This window comes from Podarcis bocagei (assembly GCF_964188305.1).
Source record: "Podarcis bocagei genome assembly, chromosome: 13".
Taxonomy (NCBI): Eukaryota; Metazoa; Chordata; class Lepidosauria; order Squamata; family Lacertidae; genus Podarcis; species Podarcis bocagei.
The window spans coordinates 29,137,041-29,155,956 of NC_138138.1; the positions used below are offsets into that span (position 1 = coordinate 29,137,041).

At 44.8% G+C, this 18,916-nt stretch overlaps 1 protein-coding gene across 1 annotated transcript in view; it reads left to right on the forward strand.

The window, feature by feature from the left end:
* The first annotated feature begins 12,149 nt into the window (after positions 1-12,149).
* SLC4A1 (solute carrier family 4 member 1 (Diego blood group)) overlaps positions 12,150-18,916 on the forward strand; it is a 41,144-nt gene continuing 34,377 nt past the window's right edge. Inside the window, exons 1-3 of the mRNA XM_081168983.1 lie at positions 12,150-12,307; positions 18,226-18,333; positions 18,544-18,637. Of these exons, the coding sequence (XP_081025109.1) occupies positions 18,316-18,333; positions 18,544-18,637 (112 nt within the window). The 5' untranslated portion in view covers positions 12,150-12,307; positions 18,226-18,315. The remainder of the gene's footprint in view (positions 12,308-18,225; positions 18,334-18,543; positions 18,638-18,916) is intronic.

The following is an 18,916-nucleotide window of genomic DNA, read 5'->3' on the forward strand; positions in this document are numbered from 1 at the left end:
TCCCCCTCCTCCCCACCCCCTCCCCTCCCCCTGCCTCTCCTCCCTGCCCTCCCCCAGAAGACGAGGCGTTGGGTCAGCCTTCTCCAGGATCGGATAGCACGGAAGTATCGCCCGCCTCTCTCTCGTCCTAAAATTAGCTCCAGCCCCCTGCTTGGAGGGCGAGAGCGAACAGCGAAAGATGGGAGGATGGCCGGGAGGAGCTCTCCTTGGTCCTGATGGAAAACAGGCGCCTCCTCCTCCCGATGGGAAGCCAGCCCCTCTCGCCAATGACGTGATGGGCGGATGAGAGGGAAAGGGGAGCAGCCGGGAAGGGAAGGGAGGAAGACAGCGTCGGAGGAGAGGAGGACCTCATGTCGCCTGGAACAGGGAGGGGAAAGTCTGCCTCAGATGCATTCCACTCTCTCCCCTGCTCACTGTTTCCAGCACGGTGCGTTATGCAGACGCAGCTCATCCATTCCCTACAACACCCCTGCGAGGTTGGCTTTTAAATAGAGAAAAAAGGCCCTGTCAGAACGGAACACAGGGACCCTGATCCCCACCCCACGGTGTTTTGATGCCTGAGGCAAATGTGTGTGTACACACACACACACATTCACACACATATAGAATCATATAAATCTTCTTGCCCAACGTGGGGCACAAGCCTGAGATTAAGAGTCTCCTGCTCTAGCAACTGAGCTATCTATGCACACACACACACACACACACACACACACACACACTATATACAAATTGCTTTCCTCACCGTGATACAACATGTCAGAAAGCTGTCCCGTAAAAGTCCAACTGGAAATGGGAAAGGTACAAGAACGTGGTACATATTTATTATTAGTTCAAAATGAGGAACTTCCCAGGAGTTACATCTGCCTGTCTCCCATTCTGCTCTTTTTACTGGCACCCAAGCACGCTGTCTGAGGTAACCACTTTGCCTCACCTCAGTGTCTCTGACTAAAGTGAAAAATGGCCTCTTGCCCAGGGGCTATTAATGAAATGGAGGAGGGGCATGGATTTTGTTTATTTAATACATTTACTGTATATCCAAGGAGCTGAAAGCAAGATATTTGGCTCTCACCTGCCCATTTTATCCTCACAACAACTCTGTGAGGTAAATTATTAGGCAGAGAGATCATGACTGGCCCAAGACTACCCTGGTTGTGTGGAGATTTAAATCTTGGCCTCCTAGGTTGTAGTCTGACACTCTAACCGTTTCACCACAATAGCTCTCTAAGTTGAACTTAGGTCTCTGGGTTACTTGCTTTTGCCAGATTCATATTAGTTTAAATTGTCTAGACAATGACATCCAATAAATAGCAGTCCTATCAGGTTACAGATTCAATAGTCTTTAGCACAATCTCAAACATTGTTTGTTTGTTTGTTTGTTTGGCAGAGAGATGCTGGTGCTCTCTCTCTCTCTCTCTCTCTCTCTCTCTCTCTCTCTCTAACACACACAACATGTTCTCGTGCACATTCAGGCTGACTGGAGAAGAGGACCTCTGAACACAACCAGAGTGCTTCCTGTGGCTGAGTCACCAATGGCAGATCATTAAAATGGGCTCTTGTAGAACAGCACACTCAGAGGAACTAAACAGTGTGCATCCATTTCAAGTCACGGTTACATTTATATAGAAAGCTTTGTGTTCTGTTTTGCTTTGTTAATCTTTGTAGTTAACCAACAGGAGAAGGAAAGAGCTTGTTTCTCTCCTTCCACTGGGGACTGTTGTCGAGCACACACAAAAAGTCTCTTTAAAATTGGGTGGGGGGGTTGTTTTCCTTTGGGAATTCCCCCCCCCTTTACCTTTATTGTCTGACTGCTACGCTTGTGGTCAGCAAAATATCCCCCCCAGGTCTGTTCAACTGACCCTGAGGGTTTTTGTTTGACCTTGCTTATTTATTTATTTATTTCCCCAGTAATTGTAGGCTGAGCTATTTGCTGTGCACCCACTTGAGAGCTTGTATATCTTGTTCACTCCTGCTCTCTGCTGGTGGACTTCAGTATAATCTGAATTTCTTCCAAGGAAGTGGAGGGGGGACGGGGGACGACGACTGTCTGTCCAGAAGGAAGATTCTGCCTCCTAATGGAGAAAAGGGCAAATTCTTCTGCTTCCTCCCAACTGCCTAGGCACAGCCACTAGGACTGCCAGTTGAGCAGGGGCAAATGGAAGGGAAACGGCCTGCTTTGCTGCCTTGCTTGCAACAGCAGGCTTGGTCTACAGCTGAAGCTTTTCATGGTATGAAGATGATAAACTTTACTGTCTGCGCATCAAGCTGCTTTTAAAGGCACAGGCACCAGGGAAGGCTCAAAAGTTGGGAACCTACGCACCCCCAGGGTGGAAGGTGCAGAGTTTAGAGTGAGGATGGGCTCACTGGAGCTTTGCCCCAGACCGTGGCTTTTATTTTCTTATGTAGTAATGGAGGAAGCTGCCTTATACAATTGCTCCATCTAGCTCAGTATGCTTTACACTGACTGTACCAAATGGTGTGAAGCCATATCATTGCTCCATCAGTTTTATCTGCAGTAGCTCTCCAGGGAATCAGGCGGGTCTTTCATCACAACCCTACCTGGATCATGAACCTGGTTCCTTCTGCATGCAACACCTGTGTCCTGTCTCTGAGATATATAGCCCTCCTTCTCTAATAGAAATGTTATTTCTCTGCAGCCATTGAGCAATGACCATAACTGACCAACACTCAAGGAAACAGAGAGTCAGATCAGTTTCCCATTCAAGCTGTGCTCCAACGCCCCCTTCTTCTGAGTGCAAAATGAGCCCTGGCATCATAGCACAGCATGAGCTAATGGTGCCTCATCATTTCCACATAATTTTTTGGACTGCAGAGAAAGGAGGGAGGGAAGCAGGGAGGTGCCCGGCTCCTGCTGGCCTGGCTGGCAACTGGAAGATAAAGCAGGCACTGGAAGAGGCTATTCCTCAGAGATAGGCCTAATCATAAAGCACCTAGTTACAGGGGGAGGAGACGGGCACCGCCCAAGCCCATCCATTTCCATGTTCACGCAAGGCTTGGCGCGTCTCCCTCTCACTTCTTTTCAAATAAGTTGCTTCTTTTCAAATACCCCAGGCGAAATCTAATTGGCTGCATTTGCTCGCCGCATAGTTCAAACCCATCCAATGACAAGAGCCTCTTCTTTACTCTCTCGAAGGAAAAAAAGGGACTTGGAAAGTGCATTTCAGTTGACTAGAAGTATGCTGGTGTCCCTCCCTCCTTAAAAAAACAAAACAAAACCCTGCCTGATTAGTTCTAGTCCATGTGGCATTCACATTGACCACCCCCTGCCAGTTCTGCAGCCTCCTTGCCCACCCACCCACCCTTAAGCTTTGCCAGATCACATCACTGCAGTGCAAAGTTTTAGTAGGTGCTGTCACTGCCACTGTCATTTGTGGTGCCTTTTATATTATTATGGTAGGTTGGTTATTATAAAGTTGTTTTTATATAGCATTTTGTGAAGCTGTGGTTCTTTTATAATTAAGAGTAGTCTAAAAGTTTCAGCAAAATGACTGACTGACTGAATGAATGAATGCAAACCATAACATGCAGAACACCATTACAGTGGTACCTTGGGTTACAGATGCTTCAGGTTACAGAAGCTTCAGGTACAGACTCTGCTAACCCAGAAATAGTACCTCGGGTTAAGAACTTTGCTTCAGGATGAGAACAGAAATTGCGCAGCGGCAGCGGAAGACCGCATTAGCTAAAGTGATACCTCAGGTTAAGAACAGTTTCAGGTTAAGAACGGACCTCCAGAATGAATTAAGTTCTTAACCAGAGGTACCACTGTATTAAGATTCATGGGGCTTTAGACCTAGGAACACTACATCTGACACCTTCCTCATTCCCCAAAGAGCTGGTGTGCTGTGATGGTTAAGAGTATTGACAAGGGTTCAAATCTCCATTCCTTCGGCCAGTCGCTGTCTCTCAATCTAACCTCCCCCTACAGGGTTGTTGTGCGGAGAAAATGAGGAAGGAAGAACCCTGTACAATGCCTTGAGCACCTTAGAGGAGAAATTTGGTATAGACATGTAATCAATAAAATAAATAAGTAAAAGCACACAGCCTTTCCTGTCCATAAGCTTTATGTATAATTTAACCCCTGTCATATTTCCCCCCCCTTCCCCCTTTTTCCAAATGTGCATCATTTCTTCAGATTCTTGATTTTCACGCCGCAGCCAGTTTATCTTGTTGGGTTTTTTAGCAGCTTTGACTAATCTACTGGTACCTACCCCTTCTTTCTCCCTCCTTCCTACCTTGTCTTCAGAGTCCTTGGTCCTATTCACTCCTCATGCTTCACTTCCCTGCCTGCTCTGCTCTTGACCTCCAGCCTCATTCTAACTTTCCTTCCTGTACTGTCTTTCATTCCCTGTTGTTACACGAATATGTCACTTCCCTACCTCCCAATCCTCATTCAGTATCTGTATGAAGTTGTAGTTCCTTCCAAATTGACAACTTTCTATGCCACCCTTCACCCGAGGATCACAGGGCAGTTTACAATATAAAAACACAAATACAGAACATAGTAACAACAAACAAACAAAAATACCCCAATGCACGGTTTAAGAGGCCATAGGTAGTTTAATTAGCCAAAGGCTAATTGCATAATCAGTATTAGAATTCAACTAAAGTTCACCTTGGTTTCTATTTGAGTGAGCTTTCTTCTCTCATTATTGCTACCAAATATGGTTGCCAACTGACCGGTACAAAGGCTCAGTCTCTTCTCATGCTGGATTACCCAACAGGCAGACTGAGCATGTGCTTAGGGCACCAGCAAAGCAGGGGCACACAAACACACAAAATTGTTTGGGAAAGATTTAGTGCTCAATCAGAGCAAATGGCAATGGATGAGCTCTTTGATTAGCTAGTCACTGTAAGGGTTATTTTGTTCTGGTTTCAATTGTGCTTTATGTTTTATTGTTGTAGGTGCCCTGATATTTTATGATACAGTGGTTGAGATGCCCTTGCTGGTAAAAAGGTAAAGGTACCCCTGACCGTTAGGTCCAGTTGTGGACGACTCTGGGGTTACGCGCTCATCTCTCTCTATAGGCCGAGGGAGCTGGCGTTTGTCCGCAGACAGCTTCCGGGTCATGTGGCCAGCGTGACTAAGCCACTTCTGGCGAACCAGAGCAGTGCACGGAAACGCCGTTTACCTTCCTGCCAGAGCTGTACCCATTTATCTACTTGCACTTTGACATGCTTTTGAACTGCTAGGTGGGCAGGAGCTGGGACCTAACAACAGGAGCTCACCCCGTTGCAGGAATTTGAACTGCCGACCTTCTGATCGGCAAGCCCTAGGCTCTGTGGTTTAGACCACAGCGCCACCCATGTCCGACCCTAGCTGGTACTTGGCTCCAATTAAATAATGAGTAAGCCACCCGAAAGAATGCATATCACTGTGCTGTGTTGCATTAGAAGTTGATGCACTCACTTATCCAGGGGGATTCAGTGGGTATAATAGTTGTTTGTTTAGTGTTTCCTGTAACTGTATGATGCATTTGAGTCTTGAATAGATAAATAGATGATAGATAGATGGATAGATAGATAGATAGATAGATAGATAGATAGATAGATAGATAGAGACACTACCCTTCATTCTATTTAGAAATGAAAGGTAGCATACAGCAAATAGTGTCAGCATGAAACTCCAGTAGTTGATATGTGGAGCATGCACGTGTTCATTCATTACATTTTGCAAGGGATCAGAAGTTTTGTTCACTTGAGATAAGAATATACCCTTTTACCGGGCCTCCTCTCAGACTTCAGCTCCGCTTAGATTAGCAAATATCCCTGATGGCCATTTTGGATCCCCAATTCACAAATGCCAGCTTGGCAATATTAAGTGATCACGTGGCATTAAACCAGGAGCAGCAATTCCATGGCAGAGAGTGTGCTTTGAATTTAGCTGGAGCCCAGTAACGGAGCAAATGTTCTGCATGCAAAAATAAATAAATCCCAGGTTCATTCCATGGTATCTCCAGTTAGGATCTGCACGATATCCTACAGAACCGCTAGCAGTGGCTCCGCTTGGACAAATGGCCACCTAGTACAAAGCAGCATACTAAGAGCCTAATTTCACCCACTGGCCTCTCCAGTTAGTCAGTGCCAGAGAGCAAGGACTGTGAAATAAACCTCCTGCTTTCAGGCAGTGCTTATTGTATGCCATTTCTCATCTGCATACAATGAATATTGATCAAATATAACAGAGACAAGCCAAATGGATGTTGTATTTTATTTGGTCATTAAGGGTGTTCAAGACGTTTCCTAGTTCGGAGACATGTCCGAAGCATTATGGTATGTTCTATTTTGACAAAAATCTAAGAGTGGTCTGATTACTTACACTGAATTATTCCTCAGTAATTGTGGTGATAGTGAAAGATACAGCAAATTGAATGCACATTTCCAAAAATTAGCAAGGAGAGACAAGCAGGCCTTCTTAAACGAGCAATGCAAAGAAATAGAGGAAAACAACAGAATGGGAAGAACCAGAGATCTGTTCAAGAAAATTGGAGATATGAAAGGAACATTTCATACAAAGATTACCATAATAAAGGACAAAAGTGGAAAGGACCTAACAGAAGCAGAAGACATCAAGAAGAGGTGGCAAGAATACGCAGAGGAAATATACCAGAAAGATATGGATGGCTCGTACACCCCAGGTAGTGTGGTTGCTGACCTTGAGCCAGACATCCTGGAGAGTGAAGTCAAATGGGCCTTAGAAAGTACTGCAAATAACAAGGCCAGTGGAAGTGATGGTATTCCAGCTGAACTATTTAAATTTTTAAAAGATGATGCTGTCAAGGTGCTACACTCAATATGCCAGCAAGTTTGGAAAACTCAGCAGTGGCCAGAGGATTGGAGAAGATCAGTCTACATCTCAATCCCAAAGAAGGGCAGTGCCAAAGAATGCTCCAACTACTGCACAATTGCACTCATTTCACACGCTAGCAAGGTTATGCTTAAAATTCTACAAGGAAGGCTCAAGCAGTATGTGGACCAAGAACTCCCAGAAGTGCAAGCTGGATTTAGAAGAGGCAGAGAACCAGAGACCAAATTGCAAACATGAGCTGGATTATGGAGAAAGCTAGAGAGTTCCAGAAAGACATCTGCTTCTGCTTCATTGACTATGCAAAAGCCTTTGACTGTGTCGACCACAGCAAACTATGGCAAGTTCTTAAAGAAATGGGAGTGCCTGATCACCTCATCTGTCTCCTGAGAAATCTCTATGTGGGACAAGAAGCTACAGTTAGAACTGGATATGGAACAACTGATTGGTTCAAAATTGGGAAAGGAGTACGACAAGGCTGTATATTGTCTCCCTGCTTATTTAACTTATATGCAGAATTCATCATGCGAAAGGCTGGGCTGGATGAATCCCTAGCCGGAATTAAGATCGCCAGAAGAAATATCAACAACCTCAGATATGCAGATGACACAACCTTGATGGCAGAAAGTGAGGAGGAATTAAAGAACCTTTTATTGAGGGTGAAAGAGGAGAGTGCAAAATAAGGTCTGAAGCTCAACATCAAAAAAACCGAAGATCATGGCCACTGGTCCCATCACCTCCTGGCAAATAGAAGGGGAAGAAATGGAGGCAGTGAGAGATTTTACTTTCTTGGGCTCCATGATCACTGCAGATGGTGACAGCAGCCACGACATTAAAAGACGCCTGCTTCTTGGGAGAAAAGCAATGACAAACCTAGACAGCATCTTAATAAGTAGAAACATCACCTTGCCAACAAAGGTCCGTATAGTAAAAGCTATGGTTTTCCCAGTAGTGATGTATGGAAGTGAGAGCTGGACCATAAAGAAGGCTGATCGCCGAAGAATTGATGCTTTTGAATTATGGTGCTGGAGGAGACTCTTGAGAGTCCCATGGACTGCAAGAAGATCAAACCTATCCATTCTTAAAGAAATCAGCCCTGAGTGCTCACTGGAAGGACAGATCGTGAAGCTGAGGCTCCAATACTTTGGCCACCTCATGAGAAGAGAAGACTCCCTGGAAAATGTTGGGAAAGATGGAGGGCACAAGGAGAAGGGGATGGTTGAACAGTGATCTTGTAGCTACCAGCATGAGTTTGACCAAACTGCGGGAGGCAGTGGAAGACAGGAGTGCCTGGCATGCTCTGGTCCGTGGGGTCACGAAGAGTCGGTCACGACTAAACGACTAAACAACAACAACAACAATTGTGGTGATGGATTGATGCAGTGACGTTAATAGTAGGAAACAGTACTATATGGCATTAGCACACAGAAAGAAGAAAGAAAGAAAGAAAGAAAGAAAGAAAGAAAGAAAGAAAGAAAGAAAGAAAGGTCTCTGCTTCAAAGAGCTTACAATTCAAAATTTGACAGCATAAAACCTACAAGGGGGTGGAGTGAGAGACAGGAGAAGAGTAACCAGGAACAAATCTGAGTGCATGCAGTTATAAAGCAGGCTATCCATATAATTTGATTCAGTGGTTCACAGAGATCTGAAATTCCTCACTGGAACTGAGTTCCTCCACTGGCAGCTGTATAGCAGAATGACACCAAGAACTGCATGTCAGAGGCGACTTTGCAATTGCAGCCGCCCTAGAAAAAGATCAACAACTTTGGCTCCTCCCCCCGGTTGTCTGTCAAAAAAAAAGTGGGAGTTCCTGCACCTCTTTTTCTAGAAAAAAAGCACTGCCTCCAAGTGAAGATCAATAAAGACCAAACAACCTGTGATATGACAAATCAATGAATAGGATCTTCTGGTGTGTGTGTGTGTGTGTGTGTGTGTGTGTGTGTGTGTGTGTGTGTGTGTTAAAGATCACAGTAGTTGCAGCCCTGCTTCCATTTGACAGTTGCTTCAGTACTGAGGAAGAGACAGGGCAGGACTCCGGCAAAGGACAAAATGGCACCTTCTTCCCCCCACCGCACACAATCCCACACAGAGAAATCAAGTGTTTTGGCAGCTGAATTTTACCTCAGCACTGCATATGGGGAAGCATCCTCCACCATACCTAAGGACCAGTGGCGTAGCGTGGGGGGTGCAGGGGGGGCCGGCCGCACTGGGCGCAACATCTGGGGGTTAGGGGGCGCAAATCCACGGGTTAGGGGGCGCAAATTACTTGCCTTGCCCCGGGTGCTGACAACCCACGCTACGCCACTGCTAAGGACAGCACGCTAGATCAGAGCCCAAAAGGCAGGCCATGTAGCCTATAGACCTATGTTTTCCAACACCTCAGCAGCAGCAGAACCCATCCCCAGCATCTGCTGCCTGAGGTGGCTGCCTTAATCCAGCTAATGATAGGACCGGCTATGGAGAGGGAGGCTATTCCTTACTTACTTTCTTGCTGTCTTCCCCACCACCGCCACGAAACTGTTGTATGTCTGAGGTAAAACAAGCCAGTATTGTATAGGTACCTATATAATTATTCACTGCCAGGCGAATAGCAGCATAGGAAAGGCAGTCCAGATTGAGAAAACAACACATGACAAATTCTTGGCCCTCTCACCCGGCTGTATGGCCTGACAGGATCCAGAGTGAAGGGGTGATGAAACAGCAGTGGTGCCTTTTCTTTTTTTCAGGGAATGGGAGGATGCCGAAGATTATCCCATGTCTCATCTAGTGTGGCCCTAAGATTTCTTAAAAGACAGCGTGCTTACACCTGCCACTCATCTTCTAATAAATATCTGAAAGGTTGCTTTCTTCCCTCCAGAACTCCTCCAGACATTAAGATCAGCAGAGGGGGCCTCTTGGTAGTTCCAGAAGTTCTCTCGGAAGTTCAGAGGGTTGTAGAGAGGACATTCTTTGCGGCAGCCCCTAAGCTGAAGAACTCCCTCCCCACAGAGGCACGTCTGGCTTCTTCACAACTCAGCAAATGCTGAAGACACACCTCTTAACTCTGGCCTTTGATACCTGAGGTGTGTATTTTCAGGGCTCACCTAAGCGGCTTCAGCCTTGTATACCTGAAGGAGCGTCTCCATTCCTGTCATTCAGTCCAGACACTGAGGTCCAGCTCTGAGGGCCTTCTGATGTTTCTCTCACTGCAAAGTTACAGGGAGCCAGGCAGAGGGCCTTCTTGGTAGTGGCACCCACCTTGTGCAACACTCTTCCATCAGATGTCAGGGAGACAAAGAGCTATACAACTTTAGAAGACATCTCAAGGCACTCCTGTACAGGGAAGTTTTAAATGTTTGATGTTTTATTAAGTTTTTATATCTCTTGGAAGCCACCCAGAGTTACTGGGGCAACCCAGTCAGATGCGCAGCATGTAAATAATAAAATAAAATAAAATAAAATAAAATAAAATGATGATAATGGTAATGATTCCTGTGACTTTATTCTGCTGTAACTGTTTATAATTCTGGATTTTAAACTGTAACCTGTTCTGGGACCTGCTGGTGAAGGATGGATAACAGATTTGACAACAACAACAACATGTGCAGGCACAGGGATGTGATGAGTGTGAGGCTCTACAGGACAGCACAGACCACTCCCTTCTTGAATGAACCATGCTTCCAAGAACATTTACCAGAATCCTTTGCAAGGCACAGGAGGCTCGCGACAGCTGAGGTGCTGCCAGGTGCGAGTGGACTCTGGGTGAGGTGCTCCCTTCCCTAATCTGGTCACCCCACTTTTCTCCCTCTTTGTTGCTGCCCTCACATGGTTTTTAACATAGTCATCTCAGCAATGGGGCCTTACAGACTTTACAATTCTATGATTTCATACATAAATCCCTTTCATCTCATTTTCACATTGGTCTGCAAACTTTTTTTGTGTAAAAAAAACCTTGCATAATATTTTGCACAAAATACTATTCAAATAGTATATATATTCCATCACAAAATACATTTAATTAATTAACTGGGATCTGTGGGGAAAGCCTTGTTGATTGTGTCATGGCCACCAGAAGTCCATCTTGTTAGCTACGTGGCGATGGGCCTTCTTTGTGGTGACACCTACCCTATGGAGGAGCTTCACTTCAGAGATTAGGCCGGCACCAACAGCTGAGTGCTTTTACTACCCATCAGAGGATCCCCTTTTCACCCAAGCATTCTCTAGCCACCAATCACAGTACTTCAGCACCTTCAACAGCTGAAAACACTTTCTGCTGGTGTTTTGTTGTAATGTTTTATTATAGCATTACTGCCGTCTGATGGTTGTGAATGCTTTGGTAGCCACTGAATGAAAATTATTGAAAAAACAAACAAACTTTTTTTCTGTTCTTTTTAAGCTCATACCTGAGACTGTAATGTCTGAAGGATAATTGCACTGGTCTGGGAGGCACAGATCAAGTTTGCACTGTTAACTCGAATTCGTCAAGCATCCCTAAGTGCACTAAAATATTCAGAACTGTGGCCATTTACATAGAACTTGATTAAACCATTCTAATATATGGAGCTTTACTTTTTCCCCAGGCCCTGTGCTTTGGTTACCAATATGTGCTTCTATATTTAATTGAAGCTTTGCCAGACAGTTGAGGCCTTGCATATGTCAGACATACATGCAACCTGTATGTGCTTCTAAGTAGAGCACTGCTTCTGATTATTTCAAGTACAGGTAGGTAAAATGCACCCGTGAGAACTCATTCAAAGTTAATAAGGTCCAGACAGATACAGTTCCTGCCTTGCTTTCATCTTTACTTTCCTCTTCTAGCAGCCATTTCAGCTGAAAGCTGTGAACGGTGCTCATCAGCCTCCAGCCAAAAGAGGGAATCCCCACGAGAAACGTTTTTTAAATGAAAAAAAACCACATCAATCCAAAAGGAAAACACCAGTGACTATATTTGTGAGGGTTCCCCCTTCTTCCCCCCACCCCTCCACCCCCAGCAGAGGAATTCCCCTTGAGATCTGTAAACAAGTTTATCTCGAGGATGCGAAGCTGAGAAGGCAACGTGACCCAGGAGGACCAAACGCACATTGAGGAAGACGAGGTGGCCTTGCTAGGAATCGTTCGAAACTTATGGGACCTTTCTAATGTTGGTGAGACCAGTCCTGGTGAGATGGGAGGGGCGAGCCAGCAAAGTTCAAGAGCACGGATGGGTAGCAGGGAGGTTGCACCTCATGGTAACTCCAGATAATGTTGTTTACTGGTCCTTCGGAAAAAAAGTTGCATCTAGACCCACCAGGAACACCCCTGATGCCAGGTGGCACCGCAAGATTAAAGCAGCAGCCATGAGTCAGGACTTTGAAGCTCCTCTGGAGAGCTCTCTCGTCTCATTACCGCCTGTTGCAGGCTGTAGGGAACCGCTAAGGAGAGAGGGGTTCCACGGAGCAGCAGAAAGACCCCTGGCTTGAACCTTCTCTGCCTTCCCATCGAGCTCTCTCTGCAAGCATACAGGTAGGTGACCTTATACAATAAGTTGGTTCTTCAAGGGAGCCTATGGATGGAGGGGGCTGAGGGTGGAGATTGCAGGACATGGAAGGGAGGGCAATGTGAGAGGAGGGAGAAGAGGCTGCTCTTGGAAGGGGCCAAGGAACCCTTTGAGAAGCTTGGTGCCAACAAAAAATCCCAGTTGGCCATGCTTGCTGTGACTGATGGAAGTTGTAGTTCCCCATACCTTCTTTAGAGCATTTAATCTAAATACCCCCCCCAAAAAAAAATATCTCAAGGAGGTTTCAGGAGCCTCCAACAATTTTTCTCCACCAGCTGTTTGGTCTTTGCTTGGCCTTCTGAGGCATGTCCCACCTTTGCTTCTCTCTCTTTCTAAGGAAAGTAGCTGCAGGTTACTGCTTTTTTTCTTTTCCTGCCAAGAAAGGTACCTGCTTTGTGTGCTTGCAAAAGTTGGTTGGTTTCCTCTTTGCGATGTGCAGCTCCTTGTTTCTGGTGTGGTTCTGCAAGCTGTCGACAGCATCCTTTTCAATGCTCTTGTCTTCAAAAGGAGGGGGTGGAGGTTACAGTGTACAAACCCTTCTGTAATGAAATGTTGGGATACTTTATGGAAGGTTGTCAATGTTTAAGAACTATGAATGTCACTTTTGGACAAACAAGGAGTTTGTAAGAAGTTAGCATCTCTTTTCCATTGATGCTTTCCTATGAGGATAATGAAATTGCCTTGCTGGATCTGACCAAAGGTTGGTTTAAGATTCATGCCTACCTCAGAGTAAGTCCCACTGTACTCTGTGGGGCTTATTTCTGAGGAGACACATATAGGATCAGACTGTTACTCCAACCCCCTGTCTCTGAACAGTGACCGCTAGATTAAGAACATAAAAACAGCCCTGCTGAATAAGTCCAACGACCCATCCAGTCCAACATCCTGTTCTCACAATGGCCAATCAGATATTTATGGGAAGCCCAAAAGCAAGACCTTAGTGCAACAGCACCTTCCCTGCCTCCAGCTTCCAACAAAGGAGGCAGAATATATCCATTGTGGCCAAAGTACTCTGGGAAGTTTGTAATCAACCAACTCTCATAATTGATACACTTATCCCCTGTGAATTCATATTCCCTTTTGCAAAACCTGTCTAAGCAAATGGTCGTCATCTCCAAATGTTTTTGGAATTCATTCCAGAAGTTAAAGTCGCTGGTGTTGTGGGAAGAAATGCTTCCTTTAGCGTGTCCTGAACCTAATGCTTATCAAATCCATTGGATTACTCTGTGATCTATTTTGGGGTGTGTGTGTGTGTTGGGGGTGCTGGATGATTTTTGTCTCTTCACTTTCTCTGCACCACCATGTATTTCTCTCCATCCCTAGCTGACTTTAAAATCATGGATAGAGAACATGTGGTAATAGATACTGGACTCCAACTCCCATGAGCCTCAGTCAATGGTTTGCAATGATGGGAGTTGTAGTCCCTCCAGCAACCCAGCTTTAGCCCGTGTCTAAAGCTACATTTGCATGGAACATGCTCCAACGCCTGATCTTTTTTAGTTGTGCTTCTCTTTTTAGCTTCACCAGCTGTACAGTACCTTTTTATCAGATGATGGAAATGGAACTGCCTGGTGCTCTTGTTGCATATAATAGGTGTTCCATAGAGACATAGTTGTCTAGTGACTAGGCTTAGCAATAGGCATATTCTGACTGAAGTCATGGATCTCTTTTAAAAAAATAAAAATAAAAGGTAGGCGCGAGATGTTTTGGAGATATCTGCCAATAGATCACAGCTGGTTTCCAGCATAGGAAGCTGCCTGGTGATGAATTGGACCATTGGTTCATGTAGTTCAGTATTGTCTACACCAGCAGTGGGGAACCATTTTCGGCCTGAGGGCCACCTTCCTCTCTGTGCAACTTTCTAAGGGCCACATGCCAAAGGTGGGTGGAGCCAGAGGCAAACATGGGCGGAGCAACAAATGTAAGTTTCTCTGCATACCCCTCTTTGTCCTCCATGCAGGCAACCAAGATGCATTATCTGAGTTCAAAGACACACCCCAGTCATGTGACTGAAGAGTGGGTGTGGCCTGGGGAGAGTCTAGAGCAGCTTTTCTCAACCTTGGGTCACCAGATATTCTTGAGCTACAACTCCCTTCATCTCTGACCTTTGGCCACGTTGGATAGGAATGGTGGGAGTTGTAGTCCAGCACTGTCTAAGGACCCAAGGCTGAGAAAGGCTGGTTGACTCTAGAGGGCCAAATAGAGAAGGCTGCACCTGCCCCCCTCCACCAAGCCTAACATTTTCCCAACGGATCTACACTGGCTGGCATTGGTGCTCCAGGATTTCAGATGGGAATGTTCCCAGCCCTACCTAGAGACATTTGGAAATGATCCCAGGCCCTTCTGCATGCTCTAACACTGAGCTATTCCTGCTTTCGATATCTCTTAGCATCTATTAGTCCAGATTGCAGAAGGAAATGGAGGCATGATGACTGAGGGCAGTGATGGACAAACTTGGCTCTCCATCTGTTTTGAGACTACAACTCCCACCATCCCTAGCTAACAGGACCAGTGGTCGGGATGATGGGAATTGTAGTCCCTAAACAGCTGGAGGGCCAAGTTTGGCCATCACTGACCGAGGGTAACGAGGTGAAAAACTTTCATATGGGCATGCTTGAGAACTGTTGAAGGAAGGAACTGTTGCTTGCTCATGCTGGCTTTAGCTGAAGGTAGAAGAAGCAAAGCCTGCCAATGGAGTGAGGTGTGGGGTGGTCTTCTGTATGAGGATTTGGCAGTGTAAGGAGGGGTGGAAGGGAGTCTGAGCATCAACCCATCTAGAAATTAGAAAGTGGAGGGCAAACAGGAGAATTGCTTGACTCACAGAGCTGGGCAATACTCTGTGGGCCATCACATTCAATGCTTTGTATTTAAATGGGACCGTGTGCCTATAAAACATCTCAACATGCACCTGTTCAGTCTTCGCTTTGTACACTTGCCAGTGAAGGGGTCTCTGCAGCAGCAGCATCCCTCGGGGGCTTAGTCCATTGCAGCATTGCTCTTGCAGCTCCATCAGCTGGTGCATAAGGAGCTCAGCCCAGCTTGCACAGGAGGGAAAAGATAAAGTTTATCTAAGGTGTGGTACCATAGAACTCCATTAACTTAATATGCAGTCCCTCAAAGCTCTTTTTTTAAAAAAGAGCCAAATTAGGTATTACATAAAAGCTCAAATTGTGGACTGGAACACTTTGTGCATATTGATTAGCATTTATCTGGGGTTTTTTTGGGGGGGGAGGAAGTTGATAATTTGCATCACCAGGGCAACATTCCTTATAGAGCTTCTTTTCTTAAAATGAGAGCTGTGGTTGCTCAAGTTGATGTGGAAGCCACAGGGACCCTCTAAATTGAAAGCCAATTTTGCAGGGGTGGGGCCAAAGCTTAGATATGATTGCAGTTTCTCAATGGGACCAAGGATTTTGCACATGCCCAGAGACACTCAGTAAATTGCTTCGTGTGATTCCAGGGCTGAACTCCCGGCAAGAGAAGCCAGGTTCTGGGTCTAAGCCCTGCTGAGCCCTGCTTTGAATTATATCTTGTCTTCCTCATAGACTGGCTGGTACAGCAGGGCGAATAGGGCTTGAGGGTGCATAAGAAGTCCCTGAGGTTTGAATAGCGATCAGGAGAAATACATCAGCGTCCGCGTTTTTATGCAAACCTACCCAACTTGCACTTTCCAAACCAATAGTGAATGAAAATGCAACTTTGAAACTTGCATTTTGAAATTTGCACCCTGAATGTTGTTCTCCAAACAAAGAATGTACATTAGAGGAAGGTGCAGAATTTCACTAATATAGTTAAAATAATGTGCAAAATGCATCATATTATGGTGAAATTGCATATATATATATATATATATATATATATATATATATATATAGTGACCTCTGCATAGTTCCCTCTTGGCCATTCTGCTGTGGCCTCATAAATGTTGGGGCTAGCAGCACAGGAGAGAGCAATCTCTGTGGTAGTCCAGAAGTTGTGGAATTCCCCCTCCCCCCTGCCACCACCAAAGATAGTGTTTCTGGCACTGCTATTATGCAGACACATCTCTTTACCTCAGTTGAGGTATATACATCTAATCTGTTTTAAACAGTTTTTAATATTGTGTTCTTAAACTGCTTGAACCTGATCGGGTGGTGAAGGGTTGGCAGGAAATCATTTTTTTAAAGATTAATTTATAATAATATCTTAGTCAAAAATTGCATACATGAAAATGTATATTAGATAAAGGGCTCAAGGAAATGCCCTTGAATTTTCATGTAGAGAACGGAACTGAAAGTTGGAAAAATATTGGTTTCCCAATTTTTGAACCAAAGACTTCTTAGTTCGTAGCTCAGCCTGCTAGCTCTACTAGACAGTGACTTTGCTGAGATGCTGAAGATGAGTTTGGCGCTGAACAGCCCCTGCTTTTACCCCATTGGAAATTGGACCACAAAGGGGGTGCAGAATCAAGAAAAGACTGGTTTCTTGCAATAGCTTTTTGCACTCTCTGGCTAGGTGACTAAGCAGAGACAATTCCTTTAGCATGCTAGGCGCCGGCAGCCCCCCTGACTCAGCAACTTTTGCTGAACAGCGCCTCCTAGTGCTTCAGAAAATGTATTTCAACTCAGTGTACGGTGATGGGGGTGTGTGCGGCAAATCCCATGCTAGAGATTAAAGGGACTGAAAATTAACCTGCTAGCATTGTTGAGATTAATATGTCTTCATATAAATCTGTCATGCAGCTGCACTTGAAATGCCATATACAGTTCTGAACAAATCATCTAAAAAAAGGATATCATAGAACTGGAAAAGGTGCAGAAAAGTGTAACCAATATGATCAGGGCCTGATTATCACATGTTCTATGGGAAAAGGTTGATGCATTTGGGTCTTTTTAGATGACTGAATGGGACACCATGGAAGATTATAAAATGATGCTTGATAAGAAGAATATGAATATTTTTTTCTCTTCCTCCGATCATGCAAGGTTTTTATATATATATTGTTTGGTTTCAAAACAAGCTACACAAATATTAAAATAAATTCCCATAATAAAAAATATACAGTAAAACAATGTTAAAACATTAAAATAGAAATATATTCTAATATAAGCAGCTTGAGGTTATTCGTTTAAACTGATTGGTGGTAGATTCAGGACAGAGAAAATCCACACACTGGCATAACTTGCCCCTCCATCTCAGGTCTCCATAAGGGACAGCTACATATTCCCGCATTGCAGGGGGTTGGACTAGATGATCCCCAGAGTCCCTTCCAACTCTATGTTTCTATGATTCTGGCTCAGCCAGCTAAACTGAAGCAGCCTGATCCAGGTGTAAGTCCCCGCAAAACAGCATTCTGCGGGCGTGATGGGAGCAAGAGCAGAGAGGCTGGATTCTAAATAGAATAAACCTGCAAACAGGAAGTGTTTAATTAAAGGCAACAGAGCCACTGCGCTTTGCCTTTCTGCATTAGGCAAGTTATGGGGCTATTACATTTTATTATCCCCAAATCAGGTCTAGGTAAACACCAGGAGCCAACAGTGGGATGCACTAGGCTGAGACCTATATTTTCTGGAAGCTCCATAAAAAGTGAGAAAACAAAGGATGGTAATTCCAAAGGAAATGGCTATATCTGAAGCAACCAGAGAGAGGATTCAAATGGTTTGCTGTTGGTTATATTCAGCTGCTTATATTCACTGTAGGGCAGAGGGGCTGTAAGGACTTGTAGCGATTGCCATGGGAGTCTCTAGGTACCCTATAGACAAAGGTGGCTTCTGTTTTCTTCCAAGAAAAAAGCAGCGCAGTCAATCTGCTCTTAAGCTATCTCTTCTAGGACAAAGAGCCACATCTATCAGTTCATGATCCTAAACTTCCTAACTTGTTCATCTTCCTTTTGGATTTCCAGCAGATCCAGCCAACCAGGGGATGTTACCTCCAGGCTGAGCGTTAGGAAGAGAACAAGAAGTACACGGAAAGAGTGAACGGAAGCCCAAAGGGAATGACAGCTCAGACGCAGGTGGGGAAAAACAAAAACAAAGACTGCACTTTTATAAGAATGTTGTGAATGAAGCTTAAAAATGAGGACTAGTGCCTTGAACTTTGTGCAAAGAATGTCAGGTTACCCCTGTTAGGTTAACACAGAGGTTTGTGATCTAGAACACTTGATAGCTGCTTTATAGAGTATTTAAATGATTATTCCTTTTTCTTCCCCCTCCTCCCGTGCCAGGACTATGAAGCTGACATTCAGAGGGAAATTGATATTGAAGGATACGACGACCCTGCAGTGAAACATTCCAACATGTCGCTTGCAACCAAAAGCGGTGAGTAATCCAAATCCCTTGAAGAAGAAGAGAAACAAGATGTTCACGGGCCAAGCAATGAAGTGAGAAATCACACTGCAGGAGCCTTGCAAACAGCAACCTAGAATTTAGTGTTTCAGGATGTACCTGAGTAAGCCTGACTTAGATGGAATCTGGAAATACGAACACAAACATCTTTGACAGGCATTCCAGCTTGGAAGGAACACATGGGCTGAATTACAGTGTCCTCACATCTAAATCAATTGAAGGAAATTCAGATTGTATTAGGGTTTTCAAAGT